At 40.3% G+C, this 21,763-nt stretch overlaps 1 protein-coding gene across 3 annotated transcripts in view; it reads left to right on the plus strand.

The window, feature by feature from the left end:
- Positions 1–21,763, plus strand: part of dicer1 (dicer 1, ribonuclease type III) — a 52,011-nt gene that overhangs the window by 24,820 nt on the left and 5,428 nt on the right. For all 3 annotated transcript variants that reach the window (XM_062397823.1, XM_062397822.1, XM_062397824.1), the window contains exons 19-27: positions 104–209; positions 2,725–2,900; positions 8,086–8,839; positions 15,999–16,148; positions 17,609–18,241; positions 18,961–19,216; positions 20,104–20,372; positions 21,276–21,438; positions 21,633–21,708. In XM_062397823.1, coding sequence (XP_062253807.1) covers positions 104–209; positions 2,725–2,900; positions 8,086–8,839; positions 15,999–16,148; positions 17,609–18,241; positions 18,961–19,216; positions 20,104–20,372; positions 21,276–21,438; positions 21,633–21,708 — 2,583 coding nt within the window. The remainder of the gene's footprint in view (positions 1–103; positions 210–2,724; positions 2,901–8,085; positions 8,840–15,998; positions 16,149–17,608; positions 18,242–18,960; positions 19,217–20,103; positions 20,373–21,275; positions 21,439–21,632; positions 21,709–21,763) is intronic.

Raw genomic sequence — 21,763 nt, forward strand, 5'->3', positions numbered from 1 at the left:
TAAGCTCCAACTACATTTTTAAGTTTTCATGAATTTGCAGTACTTTGTAAGAATTCCTCCCAATTCTAAAAAGGGATAAAGTTGGAACTGTTCTTGTTCTCAGACTGAACCTGTTGACCCCTCGGCACCTCAACCAGAAGGGAAAAGCCCTGCCACTTAGCAGTGCAGAGAAGAGGAAGGCCAAGTGGGAGAGTCTGCAGAACAAACAGGTAATACTGCAATCAATAGAATTTTCTTTCTGTCCTCTATGTGTCTGTTTATGTTGATCTGAATACCTGGTCAGACAGTTTTAGATTTTCCTAATTATCAAGCCATTCTGAGGCAAGTTGTTGCTATATTTTCTGAGTTCACTAACCATGGTTAAGGTCTGTAAAAACTCATTGTTTAATAGTTTATAAAAATAGTTGGCAACTAATTAGTCAGGTCTGATATAATACACAATAAACAATGTCCCTGTCTCCGAAATCACCCACTCACTCAACCCGAGATCTACCACCCCAGATTTATTCCAAAAATAACACTTGGGAGGATTTATTATTTTTTCAATTTGTCAATCAATAAAATGCACAATATTAACATTAATATATTTTCAATACAAATATTCATAGAGTATAGAATCTGTGCACAATATTTAGCTTTTCAGTATGTTTTTAAATAGTATTTGCCTTGAAAATTGCCATAAATACAAATACTGTATTTCCATGTGTAAATCTAGTCCTGTTTACTTAAATAAATACATGTATTATACAGTATGAGACCGTGCATCTTCCTTACCTGCAAATATTTCACAAAAGCCCTAATTAAACAAATTAATGGATTCAAACTATATAGACATTCAAACTATAATGAAAGATAATTTTCACTGTCTTTACTCCTGTGAAGCCTGTGCAATGTGTATCTGTTGAATATGTTCCGTTCATAAATATCCTGTACACACACACAAAAAAAAAAGAGGCACTGGCTGCTTTTCTGTTGACCAAATAATCAATTAATTTTTTCCAAACAAGGCTTTGATTGTGACAGGAAGGAAGATGCACAGCTTCATACCATAGTGTCCTGGCATTAAGTTGAGTACATACCCCTCAGGACGATACATGAATAAAGTATAAATAAATAAATGTATAAATAAAAACATAATACACTTAAAATTAACTTGTTCATAGGGTTTGGGTTAGCTAAGGTTATTTTTTACTTGGACGATTTAGATGTCAGTAGTCCTGACTGTGAGCGTCTCGTGTTGTACTGAGCACAACATGTTGATGAGTCACTTTTCATGAAGTTTAAATGCAGCCTCATAAACTCTGGAGCAGTGTTAATTTTGGTAGCTATTTTTTATTTAAGCCTGAAACATGCTTCTGCGTTTTCACGGGCCCGTAAGCGGGCAAGAGCCCTTCCGGGTCCCTTACGTGCTTATGTATCCCTCCTTACGTGCTGACGGGTGTCGACCCCCTTTTCTAAAATTTACGGCAAAGCTCCGCAAGCTCACTCAGCCCGCAAGGCTGTGATTGGTCTGCTCTACATCCCTTCTGGAGCTGCATTTCCGGTTTCATGCCCCATAATACCGGCAGAAATCACGGAAGATTTAGAAGAACGAATATGGACCAAATAGAAGAGCACTTGGCAGAATATATCCGATAGTATGATAGCTTGTATAACCTGTCATTGACTGGCGGATTTGTCCGCCAGAAAAAGGCTACGAGGAGCCGCAGTGGCTATGTAAATAAACAATCGACGAAGAAGAAAGAAGGCGTCTCTAAGGTCGTCTCGACAAAAAGCATTACTCCGCCTAGTGTTCTGGCGCGGAATTGCTTTTAAGACGCGCAACGGTTGGGGAAGCATGAATGAAAACGAGTCTTGCGCCACAGCGGCGTGAAAAGACGCAGACGCAGTCGCAGAAGCATGTTTCAGGCTTTAGTCTTTAGACGAAAATGCATATTAGTTTTGGTTACATTTAGTAATTTTTATTCTATAGTCGACGAAAACTTGTCTGGCACCGAAAACATTTGATAACAAAGCTAATAAAGTTATATTATACTAAACTATAGTTTGCATTTATGAAATTATAGAACGACAAAGAAAACTGTTGACATTTTATTGCTATTTTTACCTGTTACAACAAAGGAAAAACATCAAACTCTTATGAAGAGGAGAAGAAAATACACAGGCAAGTGTAGGCCTACTTTGAAATAAATTAAACACAGAACTATGTAGGGCTATTTGAGTCCTCCCCATATTTGTAGGAAATAAGAAGTACCCTACTTTATAGCATATAGCTGCAGACTAATAGCTTTTAAAAGATATATTTCAGTTGGCGAAATGTGAAAACAAAAAGTGAGAGCAGTTCAGATTGGAGGCGGACACAGAAACTGAAGCTCGGTAGAAATCAACTGCAGCTTCTGCTCTGATCAAGAAGCTGCCGCGCTGATCTCTGATTAGCTGAGACCAGAGAAACTCTGCGTTTTCAATGTTTCTGCGTTAGTTAATGAGATATTATTCAGACCTATTGGTTTATTTCTTTCCAATGCATCAGTATAGAAACATCTCAGATGATCAACAGAAATGAGAAGAATCTGAGCTAAAGTTCTACTGTCATAGAAAACATGTCATTGTAATATTTCAGTTTGTCTTTTCCAGTAAATCTGTGTCTCTGTGATTTTCAAGTTCACCACAGAAATTAGTTTAAGTTCACCTTGTCCACTCTAACAGGAATGTTTTGCTAATCAGATCCTGGTTCCAGAGCTGTGTGCCATCCACCCTATCCCTGCCTCCCTGTGGAGGAAAGCCGTGTGTCTGCCAAGCATCCTCTACCGACTCCACTGCCTCCTGACTGCTGAGGAGCTCAGAGCCCAGACAGCCAGTGAAGCTGGAGTGGGAGCCCAGACCCTCCCACCTGACTTCAGGTCACTGCTACAAACACTGCACAATACTTGTTTAATAAAGGGACACTGTGTAGAATGTTTAAGGCTCTCTGCAAAAATGGGATATAATTCTCATATCTTAGTTATAGTTACAAGAGTGTTTTAGTTACATTAGAATGATCCTTATATATATATGAGGCGGCTGTGGCTGAGGGGGTAGAGTGGTCGTCCCCCAACCTGAAGGTCGGCCCGAAGTGTCCTTGTGCAAGATGCTGAACCCTGAATGGCCCCCTATAGAATAAAAAAAGTGCTGCGAATAGATGCAGTGTATGACTGTGTGTGAGACTGGGTGAATGTAAAACTGTACTGTAAAGCGCTTTGAGTGGTCACCAAGATTAGAAAAGCGCTATATAGATACAAAACCATTTATCATTTAACCATGTATTATAAAGTTTCTACCTGTACCTTGGGTCACTCACCAACAGACATCGCCATGTTGCATCGCCATCTTGCTACAGATGCCCGGAGCGGACCAACAGTTTATAGGTTGCGTCTCGCTTTGTATTATATATAGCGGCATGAATGCAGATCTTTAGGATTATGAAATTCAGAGACAGCTGTGATCAATCAATCAAATTTTATTTGTATAGCCCATATTCACAAATTACAATTCGTCTCATAGGGCTTTAACAAGGTGTGACATCCTCTGTCCTTCACCCTCAGCATGAGTAAGGAAAAACTACTAAAAACCCTTTTAACAGGGTAAAAATACATAGTAACCTCAGAGAGCGCCACATGTGAGGGATCCCTCTCCCAGGACGGACAGAAGTGCAGTAGAAGCCACGTAAAGGAAAACATCAAGATTCAAGTTTTTAGCAGCATTTTTTAGCAGCATTTGATGAGGGTAAACATCCCGAAAGATAACCCCAACATGACATTCCAAGCAGAACTGAAAGTGGTAGATTATTCCACAGCAGAGGGGCTTGATGGCTAAAAGCTCTGGCTCATACTCTTCTCCTAGAGACTTTAGGGACGACAAGTATGCCTGAGTTCTGGGAGCGGAGTGCTCTAGTGAGTTTATAAGGTACTAACAGCTCTTTAAGTCAAAAAGGCGCTATTTTATTAAGGGCCTTGAAGGTGAGGAGGAGAATTTTAAATTCTATTCTAGATTTAACTGGAAGCCAGTGTAGCGATGCTAATACTGGAGAAATGTGCTCTCTTTTCTTTGTTCTCGTCAGGACACGTGCTGCGGCATTTTGGACAAGCTGACTTACTGCTGGAGCCTGATAATAATGAATTACAATAGTCCAGTCTCGATGTAACAAAGGCGTGGACTAGTTTTTCTGCATCTTTTTGCGAAAAGACATGTCTGATTTTTGAGATATCACGCAAGTGGAAAAGGGCGGTCCTAGAAATGTGTTTTTAAATGACTATTAAAGGATAAATTAGGATCGAAGGTCACTCCCAAGTTCCTGACTGTTTCGTTGGAAGCAAGGCAGGGTTCGTACGGTCATGGAAAACCTGGAAAAGTCATGGCATTTTCAAATGTGTTTTTCCAGGCCTGGAAAAGCCATGGAAAAAAATAATCTACCAAAAGATTTGGAAAAGTCATGGAAATTTGTTATATTAATATTTTCATGTTGTTCATTTTAGGGATGGGCATAATTAATAGACGATGAGTTTCGTCGATGACATTATTTTTTCAATGATGAAAACTATTGCATGTTCCCTATGTGGCAGGACGTCGGAATATCCGAGTTGCCTTGAACGCAGCACAGCGAGGATGTTAGCAGTTGGAGAAAGCAACCCGGAGCTAGCCTGCGCTGCTCGGCTTCATGTCCACACATGGACATGTTTTCAAGTGTCACCAGTGAACGGATCCCGTTTAACTGTGGGCAGAGAAGGTCCCTGGTTCGTCTCTGGTTCGACTCCACGGATAGACAACAAAAAGACGAACCTGGATTGATCTGTCCAAAAATTCAAGAGTCTCCCTACCCTGTCTAGTGCCCCTGAGCAAGGCACCTTACTCCCCCAACATCTGCTCCCCGAGCGCCGTACATGGTCGAGTGTCCTGCACCAGATGGGTCAAAAGCAGAGATAAAATTTCCCTACCTGCATGAGTGTGCCTTTGCATGTCTGTGCATGTGTTTGGGACTAATAAATGCATCTTAATCTTAAAGATCTCAATGAGGAAACGCGCTTTGTTTTTTCTATCTTCACTGAATTTTTTTTCTATATAGCCTATAAATAGTGAATTTTAATGTGCAAATATTAATGATTAATCGAAAATCGTTCGTTAATTCTCCCAACGATCGATTAAGACAATTTAATCGAATGCCCATCCCTAGTTAATTTACGCTGAGTTTTAAATAATTCATTTGCTTTTATAGAAATACGCTAAAATATAAGCAGGCATACTTGGGTTTGTGTAATTTAAGGTATACTGTATGCCTTGGAATTCTCATTGTTAGTTTGAATACTACATTGTCGCTTTTTCGCGAATACACCGAGATTTCACAATGTTCGGTCATGGAAATTTGGTTTAAAGTCATGGAAAAGTTTTGGAAAAGTCATGGAAATCCATTGGTCAAAATGTGTATGAACCCTGCAAGGGCAATGTCGTCTAGCCCTGCTATATCATTAGATAATGTCTCTCTAAGGTGTTTGGGGCCAAGTATTATAATATCTGTTTTGTCTGAGTTTAATAAGAGAAAATTTTATGTCCTTGAGACATGCTTGAAGATAGTTAATTGATTACTTTGTTCAGGTTTTATTGACAGGTATAACTGGGTGTCATCCGCATAGCAGTGGAAATTTACCGAGTGTTTCCTAGTGGAAGCATATATAATTGGGCCGAGCAAAGAGCCCTGTTGAACACCATGGTTAACTTTAGTGCGCACAGATGACTCATTAATTTGCACGAATTGGTAGCGATCAGAAAATTACAATATAAACCAGTTAAGGGCGGTTCCATTAATGTTAATTAACTATTTGAGTCTTTGTAATAAATGTTGACGGTCAATTGTGTAGAATGCTTGACTGAGATCTAACAGAACGAGGACAGGCACAAGTCCTTGATCTGAAGCTATTAAAAGGTCATTAGTGACTTTTGCCAAGGCTGTCTCTATACTGTGATTGGCTCTAAACCCCGACTGAAATGCTTCATATATATTATTTTCCTGGAGAAAGTCACACAGCTGATTGGCTACAACTTTTTCTAAGATTTTTTAGACATGAAGGGGAGATTAGATATTTGTCTGTAATTGGCTAAAACCTCTGGGTTCAGGGTGGGTTTTTTGAGAAGGGGTTTGATTACTGCTATTTTAAAAGACTGTTACATAACCTGATGATAATGACAGATTGATTGTGTTAAGTAACGAACTATCAATTAGGGGCATAATTTAAGTAATTTTGTAGGAATGGGATCTAAGATACAGGTTGTTGGTTTAGAACCTTAGATTATTTTTGGTAAACTGATCACAGATGATCAGAGAGAAGCTGTCTGAGTAATGGGTAGGATTCTCAGACGTTTCTGAGATCTCTGTTGTTGGGAGGGTATTAGTACCAATTGAGGGCAGGAGATGGTTGATTTTATTTCTAATAGTTTGAATTTTATCATTAAAAAAGGTCATAAAGATATTGCTATTTAGGGATCGAGGAATACTGGGTTCGGTGGAGGTGTGACTCTCTGTCAGCCTGGCTACAGTGCTGAAGAGAAACCTGGGGTTGTTTTTATTCTCTTCTATTAGTTTTGAATAGTAGGCGGCTCTTGCTTTGTGGAGAGCCTTTTTATATTCTTTAACATTATTCTTCCAGTCTATTAGATTTTCAACATTGTTGCTGGAGCGCCACTTCCTTTCTAGTTTTCTTGATAATTGTTTTAACTCATTTGTCTGGGAATTATTTTTCTTTTTTAGAGGGGCTATTGAATCTAATGTTAATCGTAATGAGATGTCCCCAATCTATAAAATCTAACAGAATTATTTTTCTAAGACTCTACTGGTTAGCTTCCGTCGGCCTATTCACGTGTATCCATCACACAGCATTGTGCAGTCGTGTCAACACAGTATTTTTATATTCAGAGCAATATATTTACTTCTCACATCAGGGGATCCGAAACTGAAGTTTTTTTTTGCACTCTGTACACCTTATGGCACATTCACGTTCACTGCAGCGATTTTATTATCTTAATGTAATTTGCTGTAAATTGTTGAATATCTTTTTCATACCCTCTTCTGTTTATATCTGTAAATTTCTCCTAAATTCACCAAACACACTTATCTACATATTTAAACATGACTTGATGCAAGTGTGTAAGTACTATGGTTATATGTTTTAGTTTTTTTTGTCCAGAAGCTGGAAAGATAAGCTCCATGTGTCCCCCAACATTCTAGACCTATAGCAGCATAACTAAGAACAGGTCCAAGAAATGCCTGGACCAGCTCTAAATATAAGCTTTATCATAAAGGAAGGTTTTAAGCCTACTCTTAAACGAAGAGAGGGTGTCGGCCTCCGGACCTGAAACTTGGAGATGATGCCACAGGAGAGGAGCCTGATAGCTGAAGGCTATGGCTCCTACTCTACTTTTGGTAACTTATGATATGTCTGTCCATCTTAGGAGATGGATCACTCACATGCTGCTCTCTGAAGTTTCTTCGTTTCTATCCCTATTAAGAGGTTAACTTTTAGGATGTTTTTTCCTCACTCTTGCTGAGGGTAAAAAGGTAGAGGAAGGTGCACCTTGCTCAAAAGTGATACATTATTACAGTATAACAATCAGGGAGTTTATAATTTTTACTTATATTATTATAGATTCTTATTTATTGGTGGATCAATTATGTGTGGTAAATGTTAAATGGTCTGTATTTACATTGTACTTCCCTAGTCTTGTTGACCAATCAAAGCACTTAACGTTACAATCTGGGCATTCACCAATTCACACACAAATTAATTTAGTAAACCTGTATGCACACTTACTCTATCACACATTTCTCATACACTGCAAGCACTGCCTGTATCGTTCTTTGTCAATCGTGATAAATAACAAACTTTTTATGGCAACTTAGCCTGCATGTCCTTCACATGTTCTACAAAATAAGGAGGATATTTGCTGGGCGGATGTTACAGATGACAAATGATTGACATTTGTCATCTGTATCAAAAGTATTTTCATACCTTTCCAGTATGGTGGGACTAAACACAATCAAAATCTGTTTGTATGTTGCAGGTATCCAAACCTGGACTTTGGCTGGAAGAGATCCATAGATAGCAAAACATTTATCTCCTGTCCTGAGTCCTTCAGAGAGGATAGCAAGGGTCACTGTAAGCACCAACAGACAATAACCCCTGACCCCAGTTGCCTAACACAACCCAATAGTTACCACTCTTCTCTGCCTGAGCAGGGGGCCCTTGCAGCCCCTGAGTCTGAAGACACCACCTGTACCCGCAACCTAATTAATGGCACTGCCTTTGTCACACACTGTGACAACAGCAGTCACCAAGACAAGCACCTTCTCCAATATGACAACTGCCAATGCTCCCAGCCCAGCTTTCCTATGCTGCCAAGCCCTGAATCGATACAAACCACTACCTCAGTTCCTGTGCAGCCCTTACACAGCTTGAAGAATTCCTGTCCCCCCCAGTCTAGTGAAGGATCTGGGAGGATTTCAGAAAACACAAATAAAGCTACCTCAGTCTGCAGCCGAGAAACCACGGCTTCCAACACTCCCACAGCACCTTTTCCTCATCTTGTCTCTGACTCCCAGCACAGAGTCCAGATAGGAGTCTCCCCCAAAAGTCTGGGGCCCAACCCCGGCCTCATCCTGCAGGCCTTGACCCTGTCAAACGCAAGTGATGGCTTCAACCTGGAGCGGTTAGAGATGCTGGGTGACTCCTTCCTTAAGCATGCCATTACCACATACCTGTTCTGTACCTATCCTGATGCTCACGAGGGACGACTCAGTTACATGCGCAGCAAGAAGGTGAGACTTCGTGACTTATTAATAGCAGCATGGGGTATCATGATAGACATGAAAATTGCCTTTATGGACCAAACAATCTATGTTTAAATGTTCAGTGTGTAGAATTTAGTGAAATCTAGTTTTGAATTTACTTGTTGCAGATGAAAACCCCTCGCTACGCCTTCCCCTTCCAAACATGAAAGAGAACCTGTGGTAGCCTTCAGTTGTCATAAAATCTCAAAGTATTCAGTAGAGAGGACCTGCTCCCGATGTTAATATAGAGTATAAATATAAAGGGCACATTCTAGGGCAGAGATCTGCGACCCTACTGCAGGGGGGTCGCAACATTTTTGGTTGATTAGACAAATTTTTCAATTTTTTTTTTTTCAACCAATTTTTTCACCACTAATTTAAATGTCTTTAAATAGACATTAAAATTAATCCGTGTATTATTTGAATAGCTTAGTATTGAATGCACAATAACAGGGTAGCTATGTTTATACATGGCACTAGGCCCAGTTTAATATAAAGCAGTTTTTATGCAATATATATAGTAGGGGGTCCCTGCTCCATCTCTCCATCAGATTGGGGGTCCTTGACCTGAAAAACGTTGAAGACCTCTGTTCTAGGGTAAAGAAAACAACAATTCGTACAAGTTAAATGAAAAAACATCACTAGGATTATTTTATATTCAGTTTGCGCCCTTTCACCTAAATCTTACACAATGATCACTTTATTGATCCTCAGAGGGAAATTAAATTGTCATAGCAGCCAACTTTATCAAAATTCAATAAAATAAAGGGTAAAAATTAGTGCTGTCAGTTTAACGCGTTATTAACAGCGTTAATGCAAACCCATTTTAAACGCCGTCAATTTTTTTATCGCGAGATTAACACAGAGCTGCCAACTCTCACGCTTTCGCCGTGTGACACACGCTTTTGCATGTTGGTGGTTGACTAAGTCACAATAATTTTTTAAAACATCATCGTATCAGGCCGTCATGAAGTACAAGGAGCGAGTGTGTGTATTTCTGTGTGTGTGTGTGGTTCCAGATAGCGCACCATAGCCCTGCCCCCAGCCCCTGCGCACTCGCTCAGGGAGACACAGTATCTGTGTTCGCCTCCAGCCTGACCTGCTCTCGCTTTTTTTTGTTTTTGTTTTAATATTTCGCCAACTAAAATATATATTTTTAAGCTACTAGGCTGCAGCTATATGTTTTTATTTATTTCAAAATAGGGTACTTCTTATTTCATACATTTTCCACAAATATGGGGAGGACTCAAATAGCCCTACACAGTTCTGTGTTTAATTTGTTTCAAAGTAGGCCAACACTTGCCTATGTATTTTGTTTGTTTGTTATTTTGTTGCTTGTCTGTTTGAGAGGCCTGACTGCTATGTTCACAGCAAACTTGAAAAAAATAAAATATTAAGCCATGGTTTAACTGCACTAAAGGCTGAGTCCTGGTTTACCTGAAATGTGCACTTTATAATTTTTTATTTTGTATCGCCCTGTTTGGCAATGTTGTTTTTCAATAAAATAAAACATTTGCATAAAGCAAGCCAATACACTTTCCATGTTGATAGAGAATTAAAATCCCATTCATCAATTAATGAAGGGACATTAAGAATAGATAAACATTTGCGATTAATCGTGATTAATTTTGAGTTAACTATGACATAAATGCGATTAATCACGATTAAATATTTTAATCGTTTGACAGCACTAGTAAAAATACAAAAAAAACAATTGAATACACAAGGGGCATTACATATAGTGGGGCAAAAAAGTATTTAGTCAGCCACCAATTGTGCAAGTTCTCCCACTTAAAAAGATGAGAGGCCTGTAATTTTATTATAGGGATACCTCAACTATGAGAGACAAAATGAGAAGAGAAAAAATTGCAAATTGTGGTGGAAAATAAGTATTTGGTCAATAACAAAAGTTCATCTCAATACTTTGTAGGCAATGACAGAGGTCAAACGTTTTCTGTAAGTCTTCACAAGCTTTTCACACACTGTTGCTGGTATTTTGGCCCATTCCTCCATCAGATCTCCTCTAGAGCAGTAATGTTTTGGGGCTGTCGCTGGGCAACACAGACTCTCAACTCCTTCCACAGATTTTCTATGGGGTTGAGATTCTGAGACTGGCTAGGCCACTCCAGGACCTTGAAATGCTTCTTACGAACCCATTCCTTCGTTGCCCGGGCATTGTGTTTGGGATCAAAATATCACGATACATGGCCCCATTCATTCTTTCCTTTACACGGATCAGTCGTCCTGGTCGCCTTACAGAAAAACAGCCCCAAAGCATGATGTTTCCAACCCAATGCTTCACAATAGGTACGGTGTTCTTTGGATGCAACTCTGCATTCTTTCTCCCCCAAACACGACGAGTTGAGTTTTTACCAAAAAATGCTATATTTTGGTGTCATCTGACTATATGACATTCTCCCAATCCTCTTCTGGATCATCCAAATGCTCTCTAGCAAACTTCAGACGGGCCTGGACATGTACTGGCTTAAGCAGGTGGACACTAACCCTAACGCTGGCACTGCAGGATTTGAGTCCCTGGCAGCGTAGTGTGTTACTGATGGTAGCCTTTGTTACTTTGGTCCCAACTCTCGGCAGGTCATTCACTAGGTCCCCCCGTGTGGTTCTGGGATTTTTGTTCACCGTTCTTTTGATCATTTGACCCCACCGGGTGAGATCTTGCGTGGAGCCCCAGATCGAGGGAGATTATCAGTGGTCTTGTATTTCTTCCAATTTTTAATAATTGCTCCCACAGTTGGTTTCTTCATACCAAGCTGCTTACCTATTGCAGATTCAGTCTTCCCTGCCTGGTGCAGGTCTACAATTTTGTTTCTGGTGTCCTTTGACAGCTCTTTGGTCTTGGCCATAGTGGAGTTTGGAGTGTGACTGTTTGAGGTTGTGGACAGGTGTCTTTTATACTGATAACGAGTTCAAACATGTGCTATTAATACAGGTAACGAGTGGAGTGAAGAGGAGCCTCGTAAATAAGAAGTTACAGGTCTGTGAGAGCCAGAAATCTAGCTTGTTTATAGGTGACCAAATACATATTTTACCGAGGAGTTTACCAATTAATTCATTAAAGATCCTACAATGTGATTTCCTGGATTTTTTTCCCCCATTCTGTCTGTCATAGTTGAAGTGTACCTATGATGAAAATTACAGGCATCTCTCATCGTTTTAAGTGGGAGAACCTGCACAATTGGTAGACTAACTGCTTTTTTGCCCTACTGTACACACAATCATACATGGATATAATGTCAATATTGTGCATTATATCATGTATTGCATATGATATAGTAGATGTATTCAATTATTTTGGAGCGTTTAGTGCAGAAGATAAGAAGTAGAAAGAGCAGATGAGCAGTGTTTAGTACAGGTTATAAGAGGTAGAAGGATTTAGTTAATTCAAGTTCAGTGACCACAGATCTGGCAGACAGATTATATATCCTGATAGCACCAGGCAGGAACGATTTCCTGTATTGTTTCTTTTAACAGCGGGATTGAATAAGTCTGTTGCTGAAGTGGTTCTTAAGTTACTCCGCTGTTTAATTAAGGAGGTGAGCAGCATTCTCCATGATTGCCCGCAAAATTATGCCAGCATTCTCTACTCAGCAACATTCTCCAGGGTGACAACCGAGTTTGCCTTCCTGATGAGTTTATTTAGTCTGTTATTGTTCTTTGGTTTGATGCTGGCGACCCAACACACCACAAAAAGGATTTGTTGCTTCAAACAACAGACTCGTAGAACATCTGGAGCATCTTGTTGCAGATATTGAAGGACCCGTGACTTCTCAGGAAGTACACATTGGGGGGGCTGTGGCTGATGGGGTAGAGCGGTTGTCCTCTAACCAGAAGGTCAGGGGGAGAGTGTCCTGAAGTCGCTACCTGGAGGAACAGTAAGGGGGCTGCACCGGGTGGGCAAGAACCCGAGTCATACCCATTGAAAAAATGGTTTAACTTGTTTTTCATATTCCCCTCAGTGCAGGTGAGGGGAATGTTTTCTGTTGAAGCCAGGGATCTCTTTATCCTCCAGTTTCCAGCTATACAAGTCCTTGATCCCCTTAAGACTGTTTTAATTTGCATTGTACCTGCTTGAGTTCTGCTCAGTCCGCTGACCTAAAGCCCTCTTCTTGTCATTAATTAAAGCTTTCAGGTCGCTTGTAACCCAGGGTTTACTGTTGGGATAACAACAGAACTCATAAGTGGGGATGGAGTTATTCATTCACAACCTAATGTACTTGGAGAGAGAGTGCAGTCGGAAAGTCCAAATCTCCATTCCCGAACACAACTCCTTGACACCGATAGAACATGTCACGGGGTATGGGCAAGATATGGACAAAATCTTCGGTGCTCTGTGCCATTTTACATTAGAAGCCTCATCAATCCCCCCACTTTCTTGGTGAAACCAGCAGGGGATCCTCTGCTGTGTTCTCACATTGACTTCTCCTGGTTTTCAATGGACATTATACTTAAAGGCCAGGCAAAGAATTGCTTGGCAGCGTTGTCTCCTTTCCTTTCATAAAGGATGGTCGGCTTTGTCTTATGGCATTTCTATGTTTGTGTGTTCACAATTTTCCAGATGTCTATCGTCAGACCAGTTATTATAAGTATAATCAAGTAAAAAACATTTGCTTGGAACTCCAGTAATAACAGCAGACCGTTATAATTACTTAATATAATGATCATTATGATTTATGATCATAATAATAATTGTTATTCAGAATTCTACTTACTTTTACATAACTTATAAATATATATATATATATATATGTGTATGCAAATATCATGTACATGATTGTAACATGTGCTTGGAACATAACATATACATAGATAGACAGATATATACCTTATTGAGCCAGAGGGAAATTTAGGCATCACGTAACACACAAAACAGTCAAACACAAGAGCTAATCTCTGGGGAGATGAAAGTCAAGCCACCAGAATTAATAAAAAGCTGTCACTATTAAGAAGTATGTGCTTATGGGGATATTGACAATACAGATGAGTAAGTATAGATGATTGAACATTTTAGGTGATAGAAGTAGAGTACGGTAACACAAGTAACTGAGCCTGAGTACTGATACCAAATATATACATACAGATTTAATGATTAAAAACTGAAACTATACAAAGTAATGCATTCGATTAACAGACTGTAAATGATGGTACAGCAGATGTAAGTATCTTTTTTTTAAAGTGAAAGGAGCGCTAGAATAAAATTAAAATTAAAGAGATTTACAAATTATCAAATCAAACGAAGATAAAAAGGCTGTAAAGGAGACAGTCTGGCAGCCCAGTAGCCCGATTAAAGCATTTAATTACTCACTCTCTTTTCGCTATACATTATGGAGTTGTACAGTCATGTCCTGGGGGATAAAAGACCACCTCAGTCTGTCCGTCAAGCAGGGCTGAGACAGCAGTCTGTCAGTGTACTGTGCAGGGGGTGCAACAGTTTGTTAAAGGTCATACCTTCTGCCACTGATGATAGGGATGACAGCCCTTTGCCCATCACTGGGCATCCTCACCAGTCCGTCCGGTCTAATTGTAGCATCTCTCTTCTTCATGCTGCCTCCCCTCACACCACAGCGTAAAAGCAGGACTTTCCTGCGGATGTTAAAGGACGAGCCTCCTCAGGAAATATAGCCGGCTCTGTCCCTTTCTTTGGGGCAGGCTGCACCCCTAAAGGCCTCTGTATGCTTCTCCTAGTCCGTTGCGGAAGGACACTTTTTGATTTATAGTTCTATGAGCCTTTTTGTTCCGAAAACAATTCAGCGCAGTAGTTGGCACAACGGAAGCTTAGAGAAGCCTACCTCATGAGGTATATAGAAGAAGTCCACGCTGGTTTATTTACGTCCCCCCGGCTCCTCACACACAGTGAACGATGACAACTAACAGAAAAAGGCTGTTGATGACGCAACAGTTTTTGCTGAAATAAAGTGACACCCAGCGGGTCATAATGCTGATGTTATCGTGTCTTAGCGCAGCGGTACCCCCCGGAAATGATGTCGTCCCGAAATGCTGGCGTTAGCGGACCAATCACAGCCAAGGGCTATCCGTTGGCTCTCCGCCCTGCCGGCGTGTAGTTAGAAAAATCTGAGCTGCACGAAAAGCTATTCGGAGAGGGCGTTCCACGGTAAAGAAGACGGCCCTATCTGTCCGTGTCTGTCAAAACGGAGAAGCATACATCGGCCTTAAGTGTCAGCCATCTTCGACGGACATCGTCCTCTAGCTCAACCCTATTCACAGTTACTATTCAGAAAGAGATCTGAGTTTACTATTATTCAACGTAAAATATTAAAGCACCTTTCTTAATGCTACAGCTGTTTCAGACATGGCCTGCGGGTAAAATTCAGAGAATTTGGTCCAGTGTTTACCCAGAGTTTGCCTTTCCGGTATGTGCAACGCAGCTGGAGGTGCCCTGCGTTCACAACAGCAACATTACCTCTGCATTATTAGGGCAAGAGGTAGAGCCTCCGGGTGCAGCAGGCAGATGCAGGAAGTGATGTATTAACTCAGCTGCGGAGATCGCGCGATTTTCTTTCTCTTATCACCACAAACTCTCAATATCTTCATGGGTCACGGGTCTGTCTTTTCTTTGTTCGTTTCATTTTTTGTCTCTCTCGCATGTAAGAAGTGTGATTTAACCCCCCACTCACTCGTGGTGAACACAGCGGGGGATACATCAAATTCTCCTGACTTTCTGTAGACTTTATAGGAGTCCAGTAGGAGAAAGTCTGCAGATAATCCGGAGCCTCTCAGACGTTTAAGTTCACACATGCACCTTTTTTCCGGAGAAAATATGGAGAATCTGCAGAGAATATGTCTGCAGGATGAGTAGCAGCATTTTAGCAGAGCAACAACAGAAGTTTCACTGCACTGTTGCAATCAGTCAGAACACTTTCACGGCGAATCAGTATCCAACGCACAATCACTGTAATTCAATCTGCAAAAGGAAGAAGATATACTTGAAGCTGTTACAAGAGCTTGACGGTTGGAATAATGTTAAATAGAAGCATATCTGTTCTGAAAGATGTGAGATGGGTAATGGAAAATGCCTGAAACACCGTGTAGATATAGTATAGGAGCATTGTGTTACTAATGATGGTGTGTAAAGATGTTAAATGGGTACTACCGTCTGTCTGTTATCCAGGTGAGCAACTGTAACCTGTATCGTCTGGGGAGGAAGAAGGGGCTCCCAAGCAGGATGGTGGTGTCCATCTTTGACCCCCCTGTAAATTGGCTCCCTCCTGGCTACGTGGTCAACCAAGATAAATGCATCATTGACAAACAGGATTTAGAGGTATGTAAACTTGCTGCTGAATGCTTTTTTCTTACTGAACTTCTGTATTCACTTTGTTCATCTCCTTTTCTCTCTGCTGTGTGTCTACATGTATAGGAGCTGGGATTGTACATTTACAGAATAAGTAAATGTTTCTGGGATTGGACATTTGCATAATAAGTAAATGTTTCTTGGAGAATAAGTACAGATTTCTAATTAATAATTGGTATGCATAAGGGTAGGTTTTAAAGAGATAGTTCACTGATGAATGAAAATATACTCATTATCTACTCACCACTATGCCGATGGAGGGACGGGTGAATCGTTTGAGTCCACAAAACACTTTTGGAGTTTCAGGGGTATACAGTGTCGCATCAAAATCCAATACAATTGAAGTAACTAGGGGACCACTTATTCAAACTGAAAACAAAACATAAAATGCCTACCTACTGCTCCTGTGGTGTCATCCAAGTGTGCGTAAGCCTTGACATTCAAATCTACTCGGAACGGCGTCATTTACACCATGTTTTTAGTCCTCACACACTCTTTAGCCCAACAGTATTTAGACCAAAAACATGGTGTAAAATATATATATATATATAGAGAGAGAGAGTATCTTTTTTTTTTTTATATTTCAAGAAGTGGTCCCCAAAAAACATCAATTGGATTTGGTTGCAATGCTGTTCATCCCTGGAACTCAAACACTTCATCCATCCCTTAAATGGCATTGTGGTTAGTGAAAATGACATTTTTATACATGGTTAACTATCCCTTTAAGAGAACAACAAAGTACTACAAATAGATGCACTGTATGAATGTGTGTGTGAATGTAAAACTGTACTGTAACAGAGGGCAGAGTTCTACCTTGTCTGGCAACACATCATGTTTTAAGTCTTGCAGCCATTAGCCCACAGATGCAATAAAATGTCTCGAACTGACCTGATACTCGTTATCTCTAGTGTTACATTAAAATGCTCCATAAAAGACCCTGCTACAAGCACAGACTTAATTTTTGTTGGTCCATTTATAACAATCCAGAGACTTTAATATTGAAGTTCTCCTTGTTCAAGAGCTGCACACAAATATGAGTAAAAGAAATAAAGGTTTTTCTTACTGGGATTTTTGTTTCTTTTTGTAACAATAATTACCATAGAATAACAAAAGTGCTGCAAGTAGATGCACTGTATGAATGTGTGTGTGAATGGGTGAATGTGAAACTGTACTGTAAAAGCGCTTTGAGTGGTCATCAAGACTAGAAAAGCGCTATATAAATACAAATCCATTTACCAAATACATAGTAGCTTGTCTCTGAGTCCTAATAGGCTTGTTTAAACGTGGTCTTCTGGTTGAGTTTTAGACATCATGTTAACCACATGACAGACAACTCGTGTTTGCTTCTTTACGAAGGTTGTTTTAAACAGGGATATAGTTTTCTTTTTACTCTATCTCTGCTTTCCTTTCTTTTTGTCGCAATCATCCAGGCCAAAGAAGAGCTTCTGGTCAATGGGCAATCTGAGAACGACGATGATGAGAATGAGAAGGTAGTTGAAGAAGTGGATGACGGCGGTGAGGTAATGCTGAAGGATGAACCAAATGAGGGCAACATGGAAGATGATCTGGAGTACTACAATGAACACATTAAATTCATTGATAACATGTTGCTAGGATCTGGTGCATTTGCAAAGAAGATCTCTTTGAGTGTTTTCCCTCCATCTCCCACCGTGGCCTCGGCTTCCTCACCCGTAGTGGAGTCTCCATATGAATGGAAGGCCCCCAAGAAGCCCCACCAAAGCTCCTCAGCTTACCAACCCTCTGAGCCGGCATCCAGCGGGTCCTTAGCTGAAGAGTTTGACTACAGTTCGTGGGATGCCATGTGCTACCTGGACCCTAGCAAGGTCGGAGACGAGGATGACTTTGTGGTGGGTTTTTGGAATCCATCGGAGGAGAACTGTGGAGTTGAGCTTGGCAAGCAGTCAATTTCCTACGATCTGCACACAGAGCAGTGTATCGCAGACAAGAGCATTGCTGACTGTGTGGAGGCTTTGCTTGGCTGCTACCTAACCAGTTGTGGAGAAAGAGCTGCCCAGATGTTCCTCTGCTCATTGGGCCTAAAGGTGAGCTATGACATTCAGCACTGTTCTGTCTTAATGAATAGTCCCAGCTGCTGCTTAAATTCCAGCTGTGAATTACTGAGATGCTTAAATTATCCGGACAAATCCGCCAGTCAGTGACGGGTTATACAAGTGGTCATACTGTCGGATCTCTTCTGCCAAGTGCTCTTCTATTTGGTCCATTTGCGTTCTTCTTAATCTACCGTAATTTCTACCGGTATTATGGGGCATGAAGGAACATGACAGAAATATTATATAAATCAACGTTTAGTTCAGCTGCACGGCATGAAAAACCTGCGCTATGACGTAATCAACGACTCGTCGACAAGTAAATTCGTCGACGAGTATTTTTGCACCCCTAGTTGACGCAAGGGTACTTGTTAAGGTGTCATGTTTACTATCCTGAGGAAAAAGAAGTCACTGCACCTGGCAAATTAATTGAGCAAATTACTCCCATAAATGTTGCTACTGAACCTTAGAGGTGCTGTTAAATAAATTAGTTAGCTGTTAGCTCCTTCTTTCATGTCTTTATGCTAAGCTAGGATGACCATATCTTGACTCCAGCTCTGTATGTACTTCACAGACATGAGTCATGTCAATGTTTTCATTTCAGTTTTTGAGAGATGATGAACAAGCCTGTTTACTAAAATGTTGTATTATTCATGTTTAAAGATAACAGAGTATCTGCATGACTGATGTATTAAGATTTTTTTTTTCTACAGGTGTTACCATTGGAGAGAGGGCGCCTAACAGGAGCTCTTGGGCAAAGCTGTCTGACAACAACTATTGACCTGTGTTATGGCTGGTTAAAGATCCCACCCCGCTGCATGCTGGACCATCCAGATGCAGAGCAAACTCTAAACCACCTAATTTCTGGTTTTGAAAACTTTGAAAGAAAGATCAACTACACCTTTCAGAATAAGGCTTACCTCCTGCAAGCCTTTACCCATGCATCTTACCATTACAACACCATTACAGGTTAGAACTCACCACACAGTATCAGGACACCTTTGTTGTAGATCTTTGCACAGACAAGATAATAAACAACAAGCATTGCTAACACTCAGTAATATAAATTCCTGCTCTTACTTTTCACCATAGTGAATAGGATTCAAACAATTGGATTTATGGGTTAAAGAGACAAATTATATCACACCAGGTCAGTGTTTTAGGGGCTGCCTATGTCTGAAAATAAGTGAATCAGTGAGCCATTCAGATTTGGAGTCCCAACTTATAGCAGATGGGAGATCTCATGGAATTAGACCAGCCCTTCCTTTTGGGCAAGGATGGTGCAGTAGGAAGATGTTGAGGCAATCCAAAAAACTATGGTCTGTTGTTGGGTACAGAGAGGAGCAAATCGACTCCCAGCCTCAGAGGGAAAAAAGACCCTCGGAATCCTTTGAACTCAATTAACCATAATAATTAACAGAAGCACTGAAAAGGTTTTACAAATAATATGAATTCAAAATCTTAAATCAGAATGTGATAACACAATTGTACAATATTATGAGATAGAAGACAGAGGCCTCGACTTTCTGCTGCAAAAAGAATGATTTGTAATTTGTAATAACAATTTGTAGTTTTTTTTAGATCAAACTTGTATCGACAGAATAAGGATAAAAATGAAAAAAAATATATACAAATCTTTGATCCTTGAAATCCAAAACGTTCTCATGCCAATTTATTTTACAGGTTCACAAATGTTGATATATTCTTACAAACATTGGAATTATTTATGAAGATCACATTTATAATCTCAATATGTTTCAGAATGTCTATTTTGAGTCCAGATGGTTGTGATTCTGCAGTGGCATTTGCTTCTGAATTTTTGTCATAATGAAGAAACGCTTATTCCTTCTCTTCAGATTGTTACCAGCGGCTTGAGTTCCTTGGTGATGCAATTTTAGACTACCTCATAACAAAGCACCTTTATGAAGACCCACGGCAGCACTCACCTGGTGTGCTGACTGACTTGCGCTCAGCACTCGTTAACAACACCATCTTTGCCTCTCTGGCTGTCAAGTACGACTACCACAAGTACTTCAAGGCCATCTCACCTGAGCTTTTCCAGGTCATTGATGACTTTGTGCAGTTTCAGTTGGAGAAGAATGAGATGCAAGGCATGGATTCTGAGGTGAGTTGTTTTTACCAAGAGCACAACTAGCATGCTGATCAACAGAGCTCTGTACTTAAAAAACTAATCTCTGCTGCTATCGTTAGGGTTTTCCCCCCATAAAAAAATGTCTCCTGCCCGCATAGCAAAGCGTCTTCTGTTCTTTAGAGAAAATGAAGTTGGATATAAGTTGCAGAAATGTGGTACCACTCAACAGTCAGTTGTCAGTACTGAACCAGGTAACCAGTAACCCCATATCGAGATTTTTTGTTTGACCACATCACCTATACATCTGATGTAATAAGGTTCAACCAAGTCTACACCTAAATCTGATGATGATCTTATAATGTTTTTATTATATAGGAAGGGGGTTGGGGGTTATTGAGCTGTAAGATTACCTTCTGTTTCCCCCTGGAGGGATCAATAATTTGCATTGTATGGTAACGATAAGGACTTGACTTTCACTTCTGACTTAGTTTTTCCCGGCCAATGAAGAATGCAGTAACATGGGGCCTTATGCAAGAAATGTTTGTCGGACACATTTTCTTGTATTTTGAGTTTTCGTACAGGAAATGGTGCACGGTTTGCGTTAGGTTGAGTGGATGTGTGTGGTTCACAGCAAAATAGACAATGAAAATTATCTTTTAACACAGCTTTAATGTCTCGAATATGTCACAGACAAAACCTCTTCATGTACCTGTTCCACTACCTTTTTCAAAGTAAAAGTGCTTTGAAAACTATGTAATAACAAGTGCGACAAACTCATGTCCTTAACCCTCAACATGAGTAAGAAAACCAAAAGTTAAAACTATTAACCGGAGGGGGGATAAGAAACCTAAGAGGTTTTGTGTTTGTATGTGTGTTGGGGGGTGGATAGCACTTAAGTCTACATCATCTAACTACTTTGTGTTCTTTTCATACTAGCTACGACGCTCTGAGGAAGACGAGGAGAAGGAGGAGGACATTGAGGTTCCTAAGGCCATGGGGGATATCTTTGAGTCGTTAGCCGGAGCAATTTACATGGATAGCAGGATGTCATTGGAGAGGGTTTGGCAAGTGTATTATCCTATGATGAGGCCACTTATAGGTGAGGAATAGAGAAAGCACACCTATTAATTATATATTTTTTATTTTTCTGTCATGATTGTTGACAGAAAACCAGTTCATGCTGACTATTTGTGGCTAGCAGATATACATTATAATTTACAGATGGATTGATATGTTGAAAATGTTTATTTTGATGGGGCTCTTATCTCAACACTCCACCCCCTCATCTTACAGAGAAATTCTCTGCCAATGTGCCACGCTCTCCTGTGAGGGAGCTTCTGGAGATGGAACCAGAAACTGCCAAGTTCAGGTAGATCAGCACTGACACTCAACAATATTTACCTTTCACTCCAGCATAGTTTTGC

Source organism: Platichthys flesus, chromosome 10, assembly GCF_949316205.1.
Source record: "Platichthys flesus chromosome 10, fPlaFle2.1, whole genome shotgun sequence".
Classification (NCBI taxonomy): Eukaryota; Metazoa; Chordata; class Actinopteri; order Pleuronectiformes; family Pleuronectidae; genus Platichthys; species Platichthys flesus.